This window comes from Vulpes vulpes, chromosome 15 (genome assembly GCF_048418805.1).
Source record: "Vulpes vulpes isolate BD-2025 chromosome 15, VulVul3, whole genome shotgun sequence".
Lineage (NCBI taxonomy): Eukaryota > Metazoa > Chordata > Mammalia > Carnivora > Canidae > Vulpes > Vulpes vulpes.
In genome coordinates, this window is record NC_132794.1 from 103,368,691 (window position 1) to 103,392,244 (window position 23,554).

Here is a 23,554-nt window from a genome sequence, read left to right on the forward strand (position 1 = left end):
ACCATTTAAAGTTGCTTGATTTTAAGGTATATGTATCTCGCATCCTAGTGTTTCATTTGTGCCTATCCAAAGGTCTATGACATTGTGTGTTATGGGATCCAGGGGATCCCATGGTTATGGGCTCATTCTTGTACTTCCTTTGCTGTCCTGTGTCTTCTGATTACATAGGATCCCATGCTGCTTGATTAAATGCTCCATAATTTCTAAGGCAGTCATACTGGTTAAGACCCTTAATTGCAAAAAAGCAAACTGAGATACATGCTCAGAATATGTATCTATTCTTGTCCTAATGAATTGTTGTTTTAGGGTAGAGCACACACTGTAGATGGACACACTGCCCAAAGACCTGCCTGTTGAGAGGCTTTTTCCTTTTCTTTCATTCTTCAGGGTCACTCCTGAGTGAGGTTGTCTAAGTGATATACACTTTTGACTTGTGTCCACATATCAAGCTGAAATACTTGCATTTTTTTCTTCTTGGTATCTGGGCATATAGAATTCTTCACATGACCATGACTGAAAGATGATAGGTAGGTGCTGGTGCAACAGTGTTAGGTAATATGGGGTCTGAGCTACCCATTCATGCAGATTGCTTGTGCATTATGTGGTCTTGCTCATGCTTGATCTTGGGTGCCACTTCATTTTATGTTCTTATGACTCTTGGTAATAGATGCAGCTCATGATATAAAACTCTGAACACATGGTCAGTTGATAATCCAGGGACTTCATCTCTACCAGGGCCCAATAACATAACAGGAATAGAGTATAAAATTTTCTACTGCAGATGGCATGGCTTCTGACATGTGTATGGGGTCTGCATTGGGATTTTTTCACTGGGAACTTCTGTATATTTCACGTATTACTTTTTCCAACAGTGTCACCACCAATAGCTATAATTCTACTGGATCATGCAGTCCTAACTGCAAGGCTGCTTACAAGTGTAGACTGAACTTGTGGCAGAGCTATTCCTTACCCTGGCATGTACTCACAGCTGGCAGCCTTTCATGTTGTTCAACATGTGGGCTGAAGCAGTATTCCCAGGACTGAAATATACTACCTTCAGAATCCAAAGAGACCTACTGGATGGTTTACTTTCTGCTTTTCATGGGAATTATAAGATGTAATAATTGGTCTTTCAATTCAGATGAGCTGTCTTAGAATGCTCCTGACCACTGGATCCCTAAATATTTTACTCTTTTGAAATCTGAATCATTGTAGGTTTTATCTTCCACCCATCAAAGCATATATGTCTTAACAAGGTCTTCATTGCATAAGCCATTCTTACTCATCTGGCACAGAGTAACGTCATTAATGTAGTCTAACAATATAATGTTCTGCAAAATATCCAATTGGACCAAATGTGTCTTATGTTATGACAAAAGGAGGGAGAGTTATATGATCCTGAGGCAAAATTGTGAATGTATACTATTTTTTATTCCATATGAAGGCAAACTATTTTTGATTCCCTTTTCTGAAAGGTTTAGCAAAGAACACATTTGCCGAAAATATCCATGTTAATCTGTTCTAATAAAGATACACATTTTACATAGTGACTGCAGTTTGGGCTACTACTTGGTAGTAGGCTCTTGTCATCCTCAGGCTTTGTTTAGTTTGCATGGCCCAGACTGGTGTTTTAAATGGAGATTTGGTGGGGTCTGTTATCCCTGCGTTCTTTAGATTCTTTAGAGTAATATGAATTTCTGCCACACATACCCTCCGGAATGCAACATTAAATTTTAACTTATTATCCAGGTGGTAGTTGTTTCAAAATTTCCACTTGATCTTTTCCACTGTGATAGCCAAGGACCCAATGCCACTGTTGTGCCATTTGCTGGAAACATCCAGGGCATGACCACTGCATAGGTCTGCAGACCTAGTGGCTCATTTTGAACGAGACCTTGGCCAGGATGTTGTTAATTACCTTATTGCATTATATCCCTCCTGTAAAGAGAGGTGATGATGACACTTTATATCTGTGGTGTTGGTGCTAACTCAGATCTGTGTCCAACTATACTTGAAATGTTCGTGTTGCTTTTTCCTCTAGGTTAGAGCTATGCCATGAAATGACCATGGGTGCCTTTGATGAAGAAATAGGAGAGTTATTACCATGTACACTTACTATGGTACTGCAGGGTCCTTCCTCCTAGGTATCAGAATTTTAAATATATCAAATCTGGACTTCAGAAATGGCTGAATTCCAGAAATTGAGCAATAAATTGTGACTTTTTATTGCAGCATCTACCATCAGCCTTCTGATCATGCATCCTTGATTTCTTCTGATGATATAAGCTAGGTAGAAGTGCCCTTGTTGGCAACCTATTTTGCTTCTAGGGATGCTGTGGTTTATTAAACATCTTTATAATTTTTAATAGGTTAGTCTCCTAGACTGACACTCCAGCTTTGCTGGTTATTATAAATATTCCCCTCTACTTGGATTGGATTCTGATAGTTAAGTGTCAACAGTTGGGCTCTATTGTCCTATTTATTGTTTCCATCATTGAGCTCAGTTCTGTTACGGTTTCCCCAACCATCAGCTTTAGCCAGTGGAGGAGAGCCAGTACATTCTTATTGATTCTAGTGTCCCTTTCTCTATCTCATTCTTCATGGCTTTTGTAAATGGCATGCCCTCTGGCCCTTTCTATAGATACAATGACCTAGTAGGTTTTCTGGTGTTATATTAGTATATCTACTTCAAAACGCCCATATTTCTAGCCTTTTTATCCCTGCTTTTACTCTTTGCTATGGCAGTTCTAGCATTTTGACTTGACTTAGCAAGGGCTGTATTTTTTTCTGTTTCTAAGGGTCTTCTTTTTCTTTTTTTAGCTTTACTGAGGTATAACTGACAAAATTATAAGATATATAACATGTATATTGTGATAATTTGGTATATGTATACATTGTGAAAGGATTCCTCTTGTGTAGTTAATACATCCGTAAGCTCACATATTTTTCCTTTTTTTAAAAAAATTTTTTGATACTCTTTCTAGAGTAAGTTCTCCTTCAGCAAATTCCAATTATACAATACTGTGTTATCAACTATAGTAACCATGTTATATATTAAATCCTCATACTTGGTTCATTTTACAATTGTAAGTTTGTATCCTTTTACCAACCTCTTCTTATTTCCCATATTCCTCAGTCCCTGGCAAACATTTTTTAACTCGTTTTCTATGAACGTGATTTTTTTTTTTTTAAGATTCCACATATTAAGACAAATACCATGTAGTATCTGACTTATTTCACTTAGCATAATATCCCTAAGGTCCATCCATGTTTTTTTAAATATCAGGATTTCTTTCTTATGTCTGAATAATATTTCATTGTGTATGTATATGTATATATACTTATACATATATAAATATATAATACATATACATATATATGTAGATATGTCACATCATTTTTTTAAAACATTTTTTAAAATTTTTATTTATTTATGATAGTCACAGAAAGAGAGAGAGAGAGAGAGAGAGAGAGAGAGGCAGAGGGAGAAGCAGGCTCCATACACCGGGAGCCCGACATGGGACTCGATCTCGGGTCTCCAAGATCACGCCCTGGGCCAAAGGCAGGCGCCAAACCACTGCGCCACCCAGGGATCCCCACATCTTCTTTATCCATTCATCCATTGATGAACACTTTGATTATTTCCATACCTTGGTTTCTGTGAATAATGCTGCAGTTAACATGGGAGTGTAGATATCTCTTTGATATCTTGTTTTCATTTTCTTTGGATATATGCCCAGAGGTGGGATTGCTGGATTATATATGGTAGTTTTATTTATTTTTTAATTTTTTATATGGTAGTTTTATCAACACATGATATCGCTTGCCTTTTTGATGATAGCCATTCTAACATGTGTGAGGTGATAGCTTATTGTGTTTTTGATTTGCTTTTCTCTGATAATTAGTGATATTGAGCACTTTTTCTTGTACCTGTTGACCATTTGGATATATTCTTTGGAAAAATACCTATTCACTTTGTCTATTCATTTTTTATTGGATTTTCTTTTGTTTTGTTTTTGCTCCTGATTTGTGTCAGTTCTTTATATATTTTTGTATATTAACCCCTTATCAGATATATGATTTGCAGATATTTTCTCCCATTCTTAGGTTGCTTTTTCACTGAGATGATTGTTACCTTTGCTGTAAATAGGAGTCATTTTAATAGTGTGCTCATACCATCTCCTGGCGTCCTTGTCAGGGCATAAATACTGCATGTGCTTTTAAATCAGAAGAGTGCTTTTATTTCTTTTAAAGATATTTATTTACTTACTTATTTACTTATTTATTTATTTATTTATTTATTTATTTATTTATTTATTTATTTATTTATTTATTTATTTAATGACACACAGAGAGAAGTAGAGACATAGGCAGAGGGAGAAGCAGGCTCATTGCGGGGAGCCCAATGTGGGACTTGATCCGCAGACCCTGGATTATGCTCTCAGCTGAAGGCAGATGCTCAACTGCTGAACCACCCAGGTGTCCCCAGTAGAGTGCTTTTAAATCAGTAAACTCTCCCTAATCTAGTGTAAGGTTCTGGCCTCTTGGATCAATCTCCCCTTATTACTTAGTATTGTGTGTACTTCCCCAACCTCTGCCGATATTTGCTGTCTGGGTCTTATAGATAGTCTCTTTCTTTCCTTAGCAGTCCCAGATTTGCCCCTCTGAATTATAGAAAAAGATAATGAAGGGCACCTGAGTGGCTGAGCTGGTTAAGCATCTGACTCTTGATTTCAGCTCCGGTTGTGATCTAGAGGTCATGAGATTGAGCCCCACATCAGGCTCTGTAAGGCGTCTGCTTGAGATTTTCTCCCCCTCTGTCTGCCCCCCAAATAAATACAATATTAAAAAAAATTAAATAATAAAATAAAAAGATGATGAAAGGCTGAGAAAGCCTGAGGGCTTCCTTAATACCACATATAAGAGGCTGCCATATGTAGAAGGTCTGCAAATTAGTAGTGTATTAGTAATTACTATTTTCAAACATCTGATACCTTCACACTTGCTAGAATATGCCCTTCCTTTGGCATACCTTCCTAATTTACCACTGGTATAAGTTTTAGCAGTTGATGGCCATCTGGTGGCAGCAGCTTTCTGTATTACACCTACCACCAGTGATGGGTTCTTCATAGCCAGCCTGATAGTATGTGATTCAGCTCGCAAACTTCCTCTTATTTCCTGCTCTTTTTATATCACTCCTGGTACCAGCCATCATAGTTTGGGTTCTCTATGAAGCAGACTCTGAGATAGAGTTTAGTGTTTATGATGTTCATTGAGAGTACCCTTTGGAAGAGATCAGTGCCTTTGGAAGAGGTAGGGGGAGGGATGCCTGATTGGCTCAGTGGTTGAGCATCTGCCTTTGGCTCAGGGCATGATCCTGGGATATGGGATTGAGTCCCACATCGGGCTCCACGAGGGGAGCCTGTTTTTCCTTCTTCCTATGTCTCTGCCTTTCTGTGTCTTCATGAATAAATAAATTTAAAAAATCTTAAAAAAAAAGAAGAGGTAAGGGGAGAAAAGAGGATTTAACAAAAGGAAAAATTGAGTTGTAATGCTGGACAGATAACCTTAGTCAAACACACAAGGATCTCTGGAAGTGAAATGGTTGATATGTTGGGATGAAGTGACAGGACCTTTAAAATCCTATGTTGAACAGCAGTTGTATGTGGGTCATCCTTAATAAGATGTGTCCTTGAGTGAAGTGGCCCAAAGATACTGAGGCAATTGCTGAAGTAATTTGTAGCTGTTGATGCTCTCCCAGCAACAGAGACAGTTCCTTCCTTGAATGAGGTCTCGGCAGCACATATTTATCTCCACTGTAAATCTCAAAGTTTCAGAGGTTAAGACCAATAAAAGTTAATTTCTCACTCATGCTACATGGCTAATGTTGATTAGCAGGCAGATGAGCTTATTGTCATCACTAGAGACCAGGACGAAATTTCATTTTCTTTGGTTGGATCCATCTGGAAATACAGGTGTCACTTTAGCTTGCATTTTGTTGGCTAAAAAAAGTCATATTATCACACTTCTAGGAAGTGTGAGAGTTTAATTTTACTATAGGCCCAAAGGAAGAGAACTGGAATTATTTGTTAAATAACACCAATATGTATATAACAAATATTGTTTATAATTCTTTTTAAACTTTTAGTATAATTGAAGGTGATGTCTTGCAGATAGTAACAAAGCCTTCACCTCCTACCATCACATGTGTTAAAAGGCAACCAACTTTTGTAGTAGAAGTTTGTTGTACTATTACTGGTCTGAGTTAATTATTCTCATGTATCATTAATATATTAATAGTGTACTGTACTATTTCTCTGTAGGGACTTGTGTACTTTAAAAACATTTTATTTTTTTGGTTTCATGAAATTAATGTTTATGTTGAAAAGTGTATTTTGATGATGTAGTGAGGCAGTATAATGTAGTAATTAGGAAGACCTGGTTTTGAATATGGATTCTACCATTTAATGAGTTTAAGGAAGTTACCAAACCTCCAAATACTATTTCCTTATCTATAACATGGTGACAAAAACATTTGCTCCTTAGAGTTATTTTCAGAATTAAATATTATATAGCTTTGATAAGCAATTAGCATATTGTTTTTATTAGGTAAAAGGTTATGACCACTTATCTTAGGAAATTTATCCATTTAAAAAGACTATGAAGGTTTTATGTATTTTTCACTTAATTTTATATATTAGTATAGTAATTTTTAAAAACATCTAACTTTTAGAAGCAACTATGTGCTTTTCCTTTTTCAGAGGAGGCCTCCCATAGCATTTTTTATATGTCTCTCTTAATACTTATCACATCCTATTGTCATCCCTTCAGAGCAAGAATTCATTCTCATTCAGGTTTATATCCATAATGTCATTGTGTCATTGGATCTTCATTACATCTAAGTTGATTTACTTAAATAATAATCATTCTTTTTCCTTCCCTCATCTAAATTTGTTAACCCAATATTCACAGATTCTTTTTCCTATTCTTAGTTAAGAGCAGTTGATGAATTCTCAGTCTTCCTTACTTGAGATTGAAACACCCAGGTTAATTAATCTTTTACTCTTTGTTCTATTTTTCAAGATATACCATTATGAAAAAATACATGGTTTGGAGAACATTCAGAAGATAACTCCCTGATCTTCAGCATGGTTACTAAATTGAGATGTTTAATTTTTAAATGTGTAAAGAAATATTACCTTAATAGGAAGAAACTCAATGGATAATCTGGAAACCCCATGCTCCTGAGTTTTGAGCCTTGCTCACTTACATTAACTGTGTGGGATCAGTAGATATGTGGTCTGATCAGTTAAATCCCACTATTTCACTGTCTTGGACAAGCTCCCAGTACTCTTTACATTTCTTTTTTTTAAATTAATTTTTATTGGTGTTCAATTTACCAACATACGGAAAAACACCCAGTGCTCATCCCGTCAAGTGTCCACCTCAGTGCCTGTCACCCATTCCCCTCCAACACCCGCCCTCCTCCCCTTCCGCCACCCCTAGTTCGTCTTTCCATTTCTTTGTGAGTTGAGTTGGAGTTGTTTCTCTCTTGTGGGCTTTTTATTTATTTATTTATTTAGAGTTTTTAAGTATTTCTGTAAATGGGTGTGCTTGTGGGCCTGAAACAAAGTTTGATAAAAAATCTACACAATTAGTTGTTACATTCCCAGATCCCCTACTTCAGCTTGTGATGAGTGTCTGCCATGTTTCTACTCTGTTAGAAGACAGAGGTTTACTCTTTGTGAATGTTGACCCAGGTACCAGAACATGATTGAGGATGTCTGTACAATTTTGGAAATAGTGGGACTTAGGGCAAGTATACATACTTACAAAGGAAACCTCTAAGTCTTTCTTTCTACTTATGTCCAGAATCCTATTAGCCAGGTTTATAGCTTCTAGGTAGGAGATTGGAGGATTTACCTCAAAGAATCTAACGAGCCCAAAAGAAGGCCTGTACAAAAACTAACATTTGGAGGTCTTCAACTGAAATGGTCCAACCTGATCAAAATTTCCACACTGCCATATAGTATATAAGAAAAGGATATATGAAAGCTATTAAGAGACTAAATCTTAAAGAGTTCTTATAACAAGGAAAAAAACATTTTTTTTCTTTTTCTTTCCAATTTTTTGATGTCTATGTGAGATGATGGATGTTAAGTAAACTGTGTTTAATCATTTCACTAAGTGTATATATGTATATGTCAAATCATGTTGTACACCTTAAACTTATACAGTAATATATATCGGTTGTATTTCAGAAAGCAAACAAACAAACAAACAAGAAGTATTCCAACAGTCAACAACAATATGTCTTGGCCAAGCACAAAATTTCCAGTTTTGTTGTGCCCACTCTTAAATTTGAAAGGGCAGTTAGTTATTATAGACATTCACAAAAAGCTGCTGAATTTGATGAAAATATCAAACAAATAGGAAAAAATAAGAAAACAAAAGAAACTGAGATAATACTGGAAGGAGATTGTAACTTCAATCATAAACCGAAGATGTCACATTTATAGAGTAAAAATGTGACTTAAAAATAGATCATTCAGTAAACAAAAAAATGGGGCTTTTGAAAATAAAATTAGGATACTAAATTAATAAATTTTAAGATAAAATGAAGTATATGTTCCAAAAGTATTATGAACAAAGAATAGATGTAAAATAGGATAAGAGAGATGAAATTTAGATGATTATAACAGAAAATTTGCTGTCTGAATAATAAGAGGGGCCAAAATAAAGAACAGAAAATTTTAGATGAGGAAATTATCAAATGAATAATTCAAGAAAAATATCTGGGCTTGAAATACATGAATTTTAAGAATAAAAGATATCACTAAGCCCCAGAAGAGACTCGCAGCAAAACTCATCATGAAAAGTAGAGGCAGGGCAGCCTGGGTAGCTCAGCGGTTTGGCGCTGCCTTTGGCCCAGGGTGTGATCCTGGACACTCAGGATCGAGTCTCACGTCAGGCTCCCTGCATGGAGCCTGCTTCTCCCTCTGCCTGTGTCTCTGCTTCTCTCTCTCTCTCTCTCTCTTTTTTTTTTTGTGTGTGTGTGTGTTTGTGTCTCTGCTTCTCATGAATGAATAAATAAATAATATCTTTTTTTAAAAAAAAAGAGTCACTCGACACACTGCAACCCCACCAGGAACTCCAGATACCTCCTTTAAAAAAAAAAGAGAGAAAAGTAGAGACAGAAAGAAGACCCTAAGAGCTTATATATTTAGAGAAGGAATAGTCCTAATAGTCATGGGACTCAATAGGATAGGGCCTTGCAAAAGCAAAACCAGGAGCCAGAAGATTAGAGAGTAATACCTTCAATATCTGAAAATGCTTTCCAAGTTAGTGTACTAAGCCTGATCAAATAATCATATACGTATTACAGTGAAATAAAGTCACTTTCCAGAATTGCAACCTCAGAAATTTACTTCCAATGTACACTTTCTCTGGAAGATGTAGAATTATGTCTCCTACTGATGAATTTGACTAGATAAATAAAAATTGATAAAACTTGAAGTCCAAGAAATAGAGTAAATAATAGGACGTGTGCAGAGAATCCTTAGAATTTTTCAGGAGGCCCAGAGACAAGTTTGAATTATAAAAAAAATATGGAATTTTGTGGGGATGTCTTAAAGAAGTAAATAAAGCCACTAGATAGCTTGATATATTAGAAAATATTGTGAAATGGTGGACACGTTTCGTAAAGAGTCAGGGATGTAATTAGCAGTATATCTATAGAAATCTAAGCAAAAAAAATTTGCAGGAAAAATAGAAAGTTGTTCAAGGATAAAATGAATTATAATATGCTATGTTGGCTCATCTATATGTAGAATAATAAATAATAAATATTTAATATTGGCTTAAAAATTATAAGTACATGAGGAGGATGGAGGGAAGAGAAGTATATGTGTATATGTCTGCATAAGAGTTAAATCTTCATCTTTTAAAGAGAAAGAGTTATTATCTGAAACTAACAACTAAGTGTGCCATTTAGAATAGGAACATAAATAAAAAACAAGCTCCTTCTAGTTTTTTTACTTAGAATTTAAAGTGCTTACCTCTGTGATTCAGGAGTAACATTGGGAAGATAGGGAGTAGGAGAGTTTTTTGTGATAAACCTTGTGGGATTATTTGACTTTTAAACTTTGCACATACATATGTTTGGCTAAAAACAAGCAAAATAAGAACATGCCACAATAGTATACAACCAAACTAAGTTGGGCATAAATTAGTGGGTAATAAATGTTACAATAATGGTTCTGGGAAGATTGGTATATGGTAATACACAGAAAAATCTGGTTAACATGATATATGGGAAAAGTTAAATTAGATCCCTGGAATAGATGCAAAAATAAGTTCCAAATGGATTGAAGATCAAAATAGTAAAAGCCAAACTATACCTGTTAGAAGAAAATTAGAGATTATCTTTAAAATCTTGAGTTAAGAAAAAAAGAATAAATCATGAAGTAAATGGTAGGTTTGATCAAATTTTTGTACAAATATTTGTAAAATAAGACTCCATAAACTACATGAAAAGGCAAATCGCAGCATAGGAGAATATATATTAATGCATATAATTAGCAAAGAATTGGTATTTATAACAATTCTTAAAATTATTAAAAAAAAATCTTGGGACACCTGACTGGCTTAGTCAGAAGAGCATAGGACTCTTGATCTGAGGGTTTTAAGTTTGGGCCCCACATAGAGTGTAGTGATTACTTAAAAATAAAATATTTATAAAAAAATCAAATAGAAAAATCAGCAAATACTTGAATAGTGATCTTATAGAAGGGTGAAAAAAAAGGCCTATTAATGTGAAAACATGCTTGATCTCACTAGTATGAAAAAAATTAATCAGATTGGTAAAAATTTAAAAATCTGAGAGAACTACATAATGGCAAGAATGTGAAATAAGAAGAGCTATCATACATGGCTGTTGTTAATTTAAGTCAGTGCAACTACTTTGGGGAGCAAATTGGTAAAATCTAGTAAAATTGAACTGTGTCTTTCCTTAAACCTAGTAATTTTCCTTTTGAAATTTACCTGGAGAAACTCTCAGAATTTGCAAAAGAAAATGTGTGTAACCATGAACAAACTAAAAGGACTTGTAGGAAAAATCAGAAAAAAAGTCTAAATGACCTTTAAAAGGATAGATATATTTTGGTATAATCATAATATGGAATACTATAACATGATTAAAATGAAAACATAGCATCACATATATGCGTAAGTTTAAATTGGTTGTTTAATAGACATTTTTCCAAAGAAGATATACAAATGGCCAATAAGGACACAAAAAGATGCTCAATATCACTAATCATTTGAAAAATGCAAGTCAAAACCACATTGAAATACTGCTTCACATTCATTAGGATGGCTATTATCAACAAATAGAAAATAGCAAGTGTAAGTGAGGATATAGAGAAATTGGAATCCTTGTGCATTCCTTGTTGGAATGTAAAATGGTATAGTGGCTATAGAAAAGAGTACGGTTGTTCCTCAAAAATTTAAACAAGATTTAACCATTGAACCCAGTAGTTCCACTTCGGGTATATACCCAAAAGAATTGAAAGCAAGTACAAGAATGGATATTTGCACACCTATGTTCATAGCAGCATCATTCACAATAGTCAAAATTAGAAGTAACCTAGTTGTCCATTGATGGATGAATAGATGAACAACATGTGTTATATACTTACAATGTAATATTATTCAGGCTTTATTTATTTTTTTAAAGGTTTTATTTATCCACTCATGATAGACAGAGAGAGAGAGAGAGAGAGAGAGGCAGAGACACAGGCAGAGGGAGAAGCAGGCTCCGTGCCAGGAGCCCGACGAGGGACTCGATCCCAGGACTTGATCCCAGGACTCCAGGATTGCGCCCTGGGCCAAAGGCAGGCGCCAAACTGCTGAGCCACCCAGGGATTCCCCCTTATTCAGGCTTTAAAAAGATGGAATTCTGACACACGGCACAATGTGGATGAACCTTAAAGACATGGTGAGGGAAATAAGCCAAAGACAAAAGGAGTAATACTGTAATGATTTCATTCATCTGAAGTGCTTAGAGTAGTCAGATTTATAAACAAAAAAGTTGAATGGTGATTGACAGGGTCTGGGAAAGAGGAGAATGGAGAATTATTTAACAGGTACAGAGTTTCAGTTTTGCAAAATAAGAGAGTGCTGAGGTAAATGGTCATGATTTTTCCAAAATGTGAGTGTACTTAATGTCACTGAATTGCACACTTAAAAATGGTTAAAATGGTGAAAACAAAAACAAAAACAAAGAGCAAAACAGTGGGTTGAAAATAAGCTACAGAAGGATCCATATTATATAACATAATATATTTTTGTATTAAAAAAAGCTTTACCATCTACAAAAATTACTATATGTATCATATATAGAAACACTGATAAGCAAATACAGAATAGTAATTGCATCCAAAGAAGGAAGACCTAAAGAAGCTTGAGTTGGGATGAGAGTACACAGGGAGCCTAAGTCATATCTATATTAATTGATTTCTTTAAAAAAATCTGTAGTAAATATGGTCAAGTACTGGATTTGACAAATTTGGGTAGTGGTACACAGGTGCTTGTAATGCCGGGTTTTTTTTTTTTTTTTCTGTTATATACACTGAAAAAATTTCATCTTTTACCGAAAGAAATTGGCTTATGGAGTTAAAAAAAATCTTCAGAAAGCCAAATTGTTAGTTAATGCTTGTCTTCATCCTTAGCACTTTTTTTTTTTCTAACTCCTTAGTTTTTCTGAGCATTTTCTGTGGTTTTCATCTTGAAGATATGCTCTCCCTTTGGCTCATTTGTGTTAGATAGTGGGCCAGGTTACTTACCTGTTAGACCTAGGTAAGCTCAGATTGTTGGGTCAGTTTGTTTTCTGGACTCCAGATGCCCCCAAATGATCTTAAAGATTCTTCTTTGGAGATTTTTTTATAAGAAACTGGTATCTGGCAGTCTTACTCCTTCATCTGACTCTTCTATTTCATTTCTTTGAAGCATATTCAGGTTTCTAATTCCGTTGTTGGAATACTACAGTCAACACAATTTGTAAATCACTGACCCTGTGTGTATGTGGGGGGGCGGGGGGGCAGGAAAGGAGGGTTGGAAGGAATGATTGAAATCTATCTGCCCTGACTTATAAACTGTCTCTAACATTTTCATCTCTTTCTTTTTCAAGGCCCATGCCTCCTCCCTTCTCTCTAAAGGGAGTAATCTTTTAAAACCTACTACAAATATACTTTTAAATATCAAATATTTGTAAATATAATTTATAGAAAAACAAAGGTAGTCAAATGGGCCTTAAGCAAATTATTAACTTCTCTTACATTTAATTTTTCATTTCCAACATATAATAAATAATACCTGCACAATCAGCTTCACTGGATTCTTACACAATGACCATTTTAAATTATGTAGATGAATGCACTTTGGAAGTTTTATAGTACTGTGCACGTGTAAGCACACTTCTTAAATGAACTGTAACGTGTAAAATTGACCAGGTTATTAGTCCTATGTGTAGGCCTCTTTAATATTATTTCCTAAAATGTGATATTCAGAGCATTGGCTCTTAGGAATGTTAATGTAAAAAGTATTACATGAAACATAGTACTCCTGTGGATAAAATATTGGGAAAAGACTGGGTTAGGTATAGTTATTCTATTTGTCTGTACTCTCTCTTTTGAGAGTGTTTAATAGGCCTACAAAATAGATGTATTTTGTGAGGTAAAGAGAGATTATACAAACTAAGGAAAACCCTCTTTTGGGGGATTTATGTTCTTTGGAATAGACTTTAGGAAAACAATTCAAGATGTATTTTATTGCTCTCCATCTCTAGTTTCATTTTCTCAACTATGATTTTGGTTCTTATAACTTCTTTGGTTTCATTAGTAATCATTGAATTAAAACCAAATTATTATTTTGTTACCAGTGTTATAATCACATAAATAGGAAACATGTAATTTATACAACTTCTTTAGAGCTAACTGTATTTCAGATTATTTTCTTGTTCCAAAAAGGCTTCTAAACTACCTAAAAATAAAATTTGTTTTTAAAAGCTTATTACATCTATATGTTTTTATTAAATACCACTGCCTATCTTTAGATATGTCATGTCTAAGAAGATGAAATCTAAGAAAGGAATGTCCCTAGTCACTGAAAACTGAATCACTTGACACTGAATCACTCGACATCTCAAAAGCTGTATTGGTATATGTGTCAATTTTGAAGCTAAGTTATATTGAAATGATACAGTTGTCTATAACCATTTTTCTTTCCATGTTTTTTATATAGCTCATGGATTATTTAGGTTTTTTATTTTTTCTCATTTTTAGCAACTGAAGTCATTCTCTTTTGCATAAAATGAACACCATTATTTTAAAATATCAAATCATCAAAATGATTTAAATATTTTATTTTGATTCCATTTTTAGGCATTATTTCACTGAATATTGTATATTGCATTTAATATCTTAAGTACGCATATAAAATTTGGTTTAGTAATTTAACTTTCTAAGAGGTTTGCCCAGTTTTGACATTCATGAAGTTTACTATATGAGCCTTGATTTAATTATCCTCCAATATAAAGTACACCTAATATTTTTTACCTTTCATTTTCATTGTTCTCATATACTTAAATTTACTTGTGGGAATTTTATGCAGAAGTTGTTTTAATTTAAGGAACGATGCTAGTTTGAATAATGATACTAAATTGTAGGTCATGGCAAATTAATGAAAGGCTTCCTAATTTTAATTATTGTATCTTTAATTTGACCGAAGATTGTTTTATAGTATTTGTCTTAATTTATTGTTTAATTTCATTTTTTGTTTTGCTCTTCTCTTTTTTTCTAGCTTGTGATGAATGGAAAATATTACCAAAACCAAATCTTCATAGAGATGTCAACAGATTTGGGCACTCCGCCGTTGTTATTAATGGGTAATAGATGTGCATTTATCAGTCACACTATCTCCATATTTTGTTACTCTTTTTAAAAATTATCATTTATCATTTATACTTAATGGCATTGGGTATCCCTACTCTACCATGGAATACATTTTGGCTTGTTAACCATATCCTTCATTCTTTTGTGTTCAAATATATTTAAGCGAAAGGGGAGCAAAGAAAGTGGTAGTTGAATTAATTTAATAATTGTCTGGACTTTTCAAACTGAATTTTTGAATATCTTTTTGATTATTTTACTCTTGGGTTTTTCTATTTTATAAGAGGATAGTAAAACATTGAAACATAGACTCTGTATCCAATATCTGTTTTTTAAAAGATTTCATTTATTTATTCATGAGAGACACAGAAAGAGAGGCAGAGACAGGTAGAGGGAGAAGCAGAGCCCGATGCAAGACTTGATCCCAGGACCCTGGGACCATGACCTGAGACAAAGGCAGATGCTCAACCACTGAGCCACCTAGGCATCCCAAATATCCAATATCTAAATTCATTTTCAGTATTCAGAAATTATAATTCTAGATAGTTGTTCTAAAGTGTATCTTATCCATGAACAACTGTTTTCTTTTTCTCAAAAAATTGTTTGCTACCTTGGTAAAATGTAAAATGTATATTTAAATTTATTTTTGAAACTAATATGTTAGGGAGCCTGGGTTGCTTAGTTGGTTAAGCATCTGCCTTTGGCTCTAGTCATGTTCTCAGGGTATTGGGATTAAGCCACGTATGGGGTTCCCTGCTCAATGGGGAGCCTGCTTCTCCCTCTTCTCCCCACTTGTGCTCTCTTGCTATTTGTCTCTCTCTCTCAAATAAATATATAAAATCTTTTTTAAAAAAGAAACTAATATTGTTTAAGGTTCTTTTTTTTTTTTTTCCCAATAGGTCCATGTATATATTTGGAGGATTTTCTAGTGTGCTCCTTAATGATATTCTTGTTTACAAGCCTCCAAATTGCAAGGCTTTCAGAGATGAAGAACTTTGTAAGAATGCTGGTCCAGGAATAAAGTGTATTTGGAATAAAAATCACTGCGAATCATGGGAATCTGGGAATACTAATAATATCCTTAGAGCAAAGTGCCCTCCTAAAACAGGTAAAGTTTTTTTTTTCTTCCCTCTCTGGCGTAATGGTTCTCTACTGGGCTAGAAGGAGTAATGCATTTTGCTTATAAGATTTACCTTAGTATAGCTTTTAGAAATTAAAATGTCACAATCCTCTAATTAGGAATTTTAATGTTTGAACTTAGCAGTGATTAATAATTTAATATTTTTATAAATTATTTTTAGTGTTCTCTTTTTAATTATATATGTAATATTATACATACCAATATTTTATGTGTAACGTGAACTACTTTCCTATATAAGTAAAAAATGCTTTAAAGTATACCCTAAGAAATACTGTTTTTCTAAGAAATGCAATAAAATAATTTATTTGCATTTGGTAGTTTTTTTTCTTTCTTTAATATTGCCAAGCCAACCACAGAGTTAAAAGATTTTCTAGAATTTTGATGATTAATGTTTGATGATTAATGTTTTAGTTTAATAACTTTTATAAAATATTGAATAAGTAGATCAAACATATGAAAAATTATTAGTAAATATTTATTTATAAATGATTTAGATAAGTCAATTCAATTTTCTTTAAATGAGTGGGAGTATTATGCATTTTTTGTACTATAATTGGCGATGTATTTTCAGGGTTTGCTAGTATATGATAACTCAGATGACTCTAAATATCTTTATGAAGAATAATAAACAATGAGTGTTTGTTACAATGTTTGTTTTAGATGTGTAGTAATGCTTTTTTTTTTTTTTTGTAAGTCTTCCCCCCACCCCCATAATGAATAAATTTTAAATGGCAGTAAGATCTTGGTAGATTGCATAATTAAAATGAGGGTAGGAAGTATCTTGAAACTTACACAATTCAAATTCAATATGAAGTTTACCTCATATTGAAGATGTTATTTTGATATTGTTGGTCATATTTATGTTGTAAAAAAGTCTTAGGGATTCTTAAACAGATGTTAAAAATGTGTGAATTAAGAAGTGTGACATTTCTTTCTCATCCTGATGCGTTCATCTCCCATTTGTCCTGCAGCTGCTCCTGATGACAGATGTTACAGATATGCAGACTGTGCCAGCTGTGCTGCCAATACCAACGGGTGCCAATGGTGTGATGACAAGAAATGCATTTCAGCAAACAGTAACTGCAGTGTGGTTAGTATTTATGGGCAAATGGTGACGTTGTTAACCTTGCTGCTTTCTAATCATTAGCTTACTGTTCAGTAGCATTGTACAGATAGCATTTTTTCACATCAAGACACTTGAGGGAGTCACTCACTATGTTGTAAATTCACTCTAGTTTCTTGCTCAAATTTGTCAGCCTACATTCTAGTAACTTTTACTTCCTCCTGTGTCTTTTAAAAAAAGATTATAAGTGTAGTCTTGTGTGGTGATAGACGTGATATAGGTAAGTAAGTATAAAGATTATTTCCATGGGATTCTTGTCAGACATGCACATGCACGATGGTGGTGTGGTCTGATGTTTTGTTTACATGCTTTGTGTTTAAGTTTAACTGGAGGTTGACTTTCCCTTTATCTGTGTAGATGAGTGGTTCTCAACCAGAGTTTTGTGCCTTAACGGACATTGGCAGTGTTTATAGACATTTTTGGTTGTCACAACTGTAGCATCTTGAAGAGGCCAGGAATGCTGTTAATTCTGTAATGCATGAATTCTCCCACAAAAAACAAGTCTCTAACTCAAAATGTCAATAGTGATAACTTTGAAAAACCTTACCTTAGGTAGACAATTGAAAAAACTGATAAAATTAACATTTATGGTAGATGAAAATTGAAAGCAAAAATTAACGTTTTTAGTAAGTAGTATCAAAATATCTCATGTTTTTAAGATGTCAACAAATTGAAAGAAAAATTTCAGAAAGTATTAACAAGTATAGCATTAAAAGAATTGAAAACTGTAGCAGGATGAGGATTCTCTTACTGGGCTGTAGGTTAAACAACTAAATGATGTGCTTACAGATTTTCAACTAAATGTAACATACAACTAAATGTAAAATACATTTTAGTTGTATATAGTTGTTACAAAATAAACATTATTTCTTTTTTTGAGTTTCTATTAATAATCAAAAGTATTCACTTGCTTTTAACGATACCATGCAGAGGTAAAATGTAAAGAAAAGGAAGTTTGAAAACTAAGTAAAATTTATTGTATCAACAAAAATTTTCTTCAATAAACAGTCATATTTCAAAATAATTGTTTTATGGTTCTGTACTAAAATAATATTCAAAACTTAAAATGTAAAAAAAATTTCAGTTATTGACTTAGCAGATGAAACTTTTGGTTTTATATGTATGGTGTTGGTATATACTTTCCAGTGATATAAGTTGCTTTAATAACAGATATACTTCAATTTTATTTGAGTTTTGTTAATAGGACCTGACTCTGCTTTGAAAATTTGAATTACTTTTTAATATTTGCATTAATATTTACCTAATGGGGGTTATCTTAATGAGTAATGTGGAAATAGGAGTTAAGTAAAATAAAGCATGGGAATAAGGGAATAAAGTGAAGAATGTTATTAAATAAAAATTATAGGCGGAGTGTGTTTAAAGCTCTGTTGGATGGCTCTGAATCTAGACATTGTGTTTAGACATTTATACTAAATGAAAATATGCGTACCTTAAAAATTGTTATATAAAATGCTATCAAGTATTCCTTTCATAAAGTGACCTTATACTTTATATTTTATTTTTCATAATGATGTGTAAACAAGGAAGGCACTGGGTGAGATAGTCTAAGTGAGCAGATGGTATTCACTTGTAATTTAGACTTTGACGTAATGTCTTTTAGACAGTTTTATCAGAATGTCTGGTGATTAAGCTAAGCCCCAATGCTAATGGTTACAGAAAGGTCTGTGAGATTTAGTGTAAATGGTGTCTACTGATACCCTTTTTTGTTATTTAGTCATACTTATTCCAGGTTGGGTATTTTGTGCTCTAACAGTTCAAACCTGCTTACTGATCTGGTTCATTAGACCAAAAAATATCAGCCATCTTTCAGAATAACAGTCAACTTTCTTTCATCATTGATTATATTAGTCCTGTGTGTGATTGAAATATAATTTCATCTATTGTGCTGGTTCAGTGTCAATAGATGACTACCGTGTGTAATGAAGAGCAGTTGAGTTATTTGGATGGTGACTCTAATGACACTATTGTTACTATAAAGACTGGCATTAAAACTGTTCTTGGGCAGCCCCTGTGACCCAGCGGTTTAGCGCTGCCTTCAGCCCGGGGTGTGATCCTGGAGACCTGGGATTGAGTCCCATATCAGGCTCCCTGCACGGAGCCTGCTTCTCTCTCCACCTGTGTCTCTGCCTCTCTCTCTCTCTCTCTCTCTCTCTGTCTCTCTCTGTCTCTCTCTGTCTGTCTGTCATGAATAAATAAATAAAATCTTAAAAAAAATGTTCTTTCTTTTCTCCTAATAAGTTGTTTAGGAATTCCCTTGTCATTTTTACAGGTTATTCTATTATCAGATGATTTGAGGAAGTTTCCTTTACAGTGAGCTAACAAATGTTTGGAGCTATATTCTTTTTATTTTTTAAGATTTGATTTGTTTATTCATGAGAGACACACAGAGAGGCAGAGACACTGGCAGAGGGAGAAGCAGGCTCCTCGCAGGGAACCCAATGCAGGACTCCATGCCAGAACTCAGGATCTCTGAGCCAAAGGCAGACACTCAACAGCTGAGCTACCCAGGCATCCCAGAGCTATATTCTAATAATGCTAAGATTTATATTCTATATGAAGACAGAAAGCTATGAATTAGAGAAAAAGTAGCAATAAAAAGTATGTATGTTCTGAATGAAAATGTAGTGGTTGAATAAGAGTCACAAAGTACTTTGAGATTTTAAAAAATGTATCTTCTCTGATTTTTCTGGATGAATAAAGACAAACATTGGTATACAGCTATTTTTTTATCTCTTACCTTAGATTATATATAATTTGATTGCTTCAAAGAAATGAATGTCTTTGGAACTGAGGTGACTGCAGTGTATTTTACGGGGGGATATACAGTAGTTTATAAATTAATACTTGATGGGTGACATTTAAATTATTTAAGAGGATAGAAGTTGCTTCAACCAATTTTATATGTGGGAGAGGTAAAATTGAATTTTATCTGTTAACTTTATTGACTAAAAAGAAATATTTAGCTCTCTTAGTTAATGTCTAGTTAAGCATCTATAGAGAAAAAAAGATTGAAGTGGGGCTCAGAGTTCAGCATTAAGTCCTTTACATTTTTTCCCTCAAGAGTCATGGAAAGAATTAAGCCAAAAATTTTGATCATAAGTGTTGATGACATCATGTGAAACATCTGAACCTTGGCGTATATAGGGAACTCCCACCAGAGTTCCTATGTTGCCTATTTTTTTTAAAAAAAGATTTTATTTATTTATTCATAGAAACACAGAGAGAGAATGAGAGGCAGAGATACAGGCAGAGGGAGAAGCAGGCCCCATGCAGAGAGCCCGACGTGACTTGATCCAGGGTCTCCAGGATCACGCCCTGGGCTGCAGGCAGTGCTAAACCGCTGCGCCACCGGGGCTGGCCCACCCCCTTTTTTAAATCTTTAACTTTTAATCTCTTAATACTGGAATTTAGTTGACATATGATTATATTGTATAGTAGGATTGATCAAAGTCTAACTTCTGCACTTCTTTGTAGCCATAAAAAGAAAATTTGACAAATAAAGGAGAAACATAAATTAACCAAAATGATTAGTGTTTGGGAAAGTAAAATTAATTTGAGTCATTGTGAAAATAATTTGTCTTATTAGATGTATTTGGTTTTGATAAAGTATATTTTTACTTTTTTACTACTTATCATTTCTACTTTATTTCTAGGGGTTTGCATGATAGTTTTATTATGACTAGAATTATTTCATGTGATCATGAAGAGAAATGACTCTCTGCATAGGCTTTATTTATTGAATCAGAAACCTGTTATTAGATTCAATAGAAAATATTTTCATTAGATGGTTTCTATTTCAAATTGTGGAATTTGCACATTTTTTCCAATAAGCGTATTTGTAGTTCCAACAACTATAGTTTAGAGAAATGAGTAAAAGAGATTCTGATTTAGTAGAACTGCATTTGGGGTTAGAAATCTGAATTTTACAATCACCTGGTAATTTATATATACATCGAAGTTTAAGAATTATTGCTATACAAAGGTGAAAAATAACATGTTTTATCTTTTAACTTTCCAGTCTGTGAAAAACTACACCAAATGTCATGTGAGAAATGAGCAGATCTGTAATAAACTTACTAGCTGTAAAAGCTGTTCACTAAACTTGAATTGCCAGTGGGATCAGCGACAACAAGAATGCCAGGCTTTACCAGGTAAAGATCTCAGTTTGGTAACTGAATTTTATAGTCCACAGATGAGTACCATTATAGGAAAGAGCATTTAGTAAGAACATTCCAGTTTCTAAAATTAAATCGATAGCAAATAAACAGTAATATTGGAGTAATAATAGTATTGTTTCTATAGGAAAAAATTGTATGTTTGCTTCCAATTCTTTAAAGATGTTCAGGATTTCTTGTATTTATTATATTAGTGACTTGATCAGAATCCTTTTCAATTAAAAAAATTGTATCTAAAAACAGAAAATAATAAATACTCAGACTAATACTCTAATTTTCTAAATGTTAACATTTTGACCTATTTGATTTGTTTTTTAAATGCTTTCTATCTTTGAAATTCTGGGAACTATTTTTTACTGGCTACTTTTTTATTACAATTACAATATCTATAATTTTTATATGATTTAATGAGAATCTAAGTTTTGTAAACCACAGAAAAGCCCATTTTAAAAAAGCAATTTCAATTTATTTTTTACATTTAACACTCTTCTTAGTAGACCCTAAGTACTCCTCTTTTAAGTATAAAAGATATAATCACAAAATAGAAAAGTAATAGAGATATTTAACCAGCTCCATCTTCTTGTTATACAGGTAAACTGAGACATAACTGGTTAAGTGACTTGCTCAAAGCTGCATGGCTTGTAAAAGGCTGATGTAACTACTAGCTGGGTGTTCTATTTCTGTCCAGTTTTTGCCTTTATCTCTTAGTTTTGTTTTATTATTTTCAAAGAAAAATTTCTGTGCCTATGTAATTCTAAAAAGTCCTTGAAAATCCCATCAAAGGATTTATGTCATGCTTAGAAGTTCATGTAATAAAATAAAAATTAGGTTGCCCTTAAAAGTACCATTCAGACTTTAGAATGTTAATTTAAATTTTGGATTTTGTTTATATACTGACCTTTAAATTTTTTAAACACTGTTATATGCATGTGTGTTCACTTTGAAAAAATTAGAGAATATTAATACAGTTCTAGATTTTGAAAAGCAATAGTAAGATGACACTAAATGTAAAAGTTATATTGATATCTAAGTGTTATATTCTAAAAATCAACATGTAGATATTAGTAAAAATATTTACCAAGTTCCTTTAAAAATCTTGGACCAAGGAGTACGTGGGTGGGGCAGTCAGTTAAACATCAACTCTTGGTTTTGGCTCAGGCCATGATCTCAGGGTTTTGAGATCAAGCTCTGCCCTGGGCATGGAGCCAGCTTAAGATTCTCTTCTTCAGCCCCTCCTACCGTGTGCACACACACACTCTCAAATAAATAAATAAATGTTTTAAAAAAAATCTTGGACCAAAATAAGATTTGACTGAAGGGGTATATAATACATATATTTAAAGGAAGATTGCTACAATAAGAAGGGAATTTGATTGCTAGTGGAAGTTTGGAAAAATAAGTGAAGTTGCATTTGGTAGTACCCATCTACTCATTGCCCAGGAAAGAATGTTGGTTTGGTATATTGGCTCCACTTGGCCAGGGCATCTTGAAGAATGATAAATACCATACAGTAAATACAATAAAAATCACATTATAAACTAACTTCCCTTGTTCTACATTCATATTTACTCAGCAGCAAATTGGGTATATACAGTTTGTTTTCCACTCATCTTATTTCGAGGAAGTGACAATTGTTAAATGATAATTCCACTCTTTTGAAGTATTACTATGTTCTAGGCACTGTTCATGGTACCCAATTCAATAGAACAGCAGTTATTAAAGAATAGGAGTTCCCTGCTCATTGACTCTTTCAGAGGATTCATGAAGTCAAAACTAGTAACACTAAGGTATTATTTGCTTTTTATTTATTTATTTTTTTTTTTAAATTATATAGTCCTTTTTTTTAAATTTTTAAGTAGTCCTTTTTATTTTTATTTTTTTTAATTTTTATTTATGATAGTCACACAGAGAGAGAGAGAGAGAGGCAGAGACACAGGCAGAGGGAGAAGCAGGCTCCATGCACCGGGAGCCCGACGTGGGATTCGATCCCGGGTCTCCAGGATCGCGCCCCCGGCCAAAGGCACGCGCTAAACCGCTGCGCCACCCAGGGATCCCTATTTGCTTTTTAAATTCTGATTCTGTCATGGGCTTACTATGGAGTTTTCCAAAAGCTATGTGATATAGAATTCCAGTGGATTCAGAAGTA

General features: G+C 33.7%; 1 protein-coding gene across 1 annotated transcript in view; it reads left to right on the top strand.

Moving 5' to 3' along the window:
• The window catches only part of ATRNL1 (attractin like 1), a 762,129-nt gene that overhangs the window by 125,908 nt on the left and 612,667 nt on the right, over positions 1-23,554 (top strand). The window contains exons 11-14 of the mRNA XM_072740185.1: positions 14,860-14,944; positions 15,848-16,056; positions 17,061-17,179; positions 21,252-21,384. Coding sequence (XP_072596286.1) covers positions 14,860-14,944; positions 15,848-16,056; positions 17,061-17,179; positions 21,252-21,384 — 546 coding nt within the window. The remainder of the gene's footprint in view (positions 1-14,859; positions 14,945-15,847; positions 16,057-17,060; positions 17,180-21,251; positions 21,385-23,554) is intronic.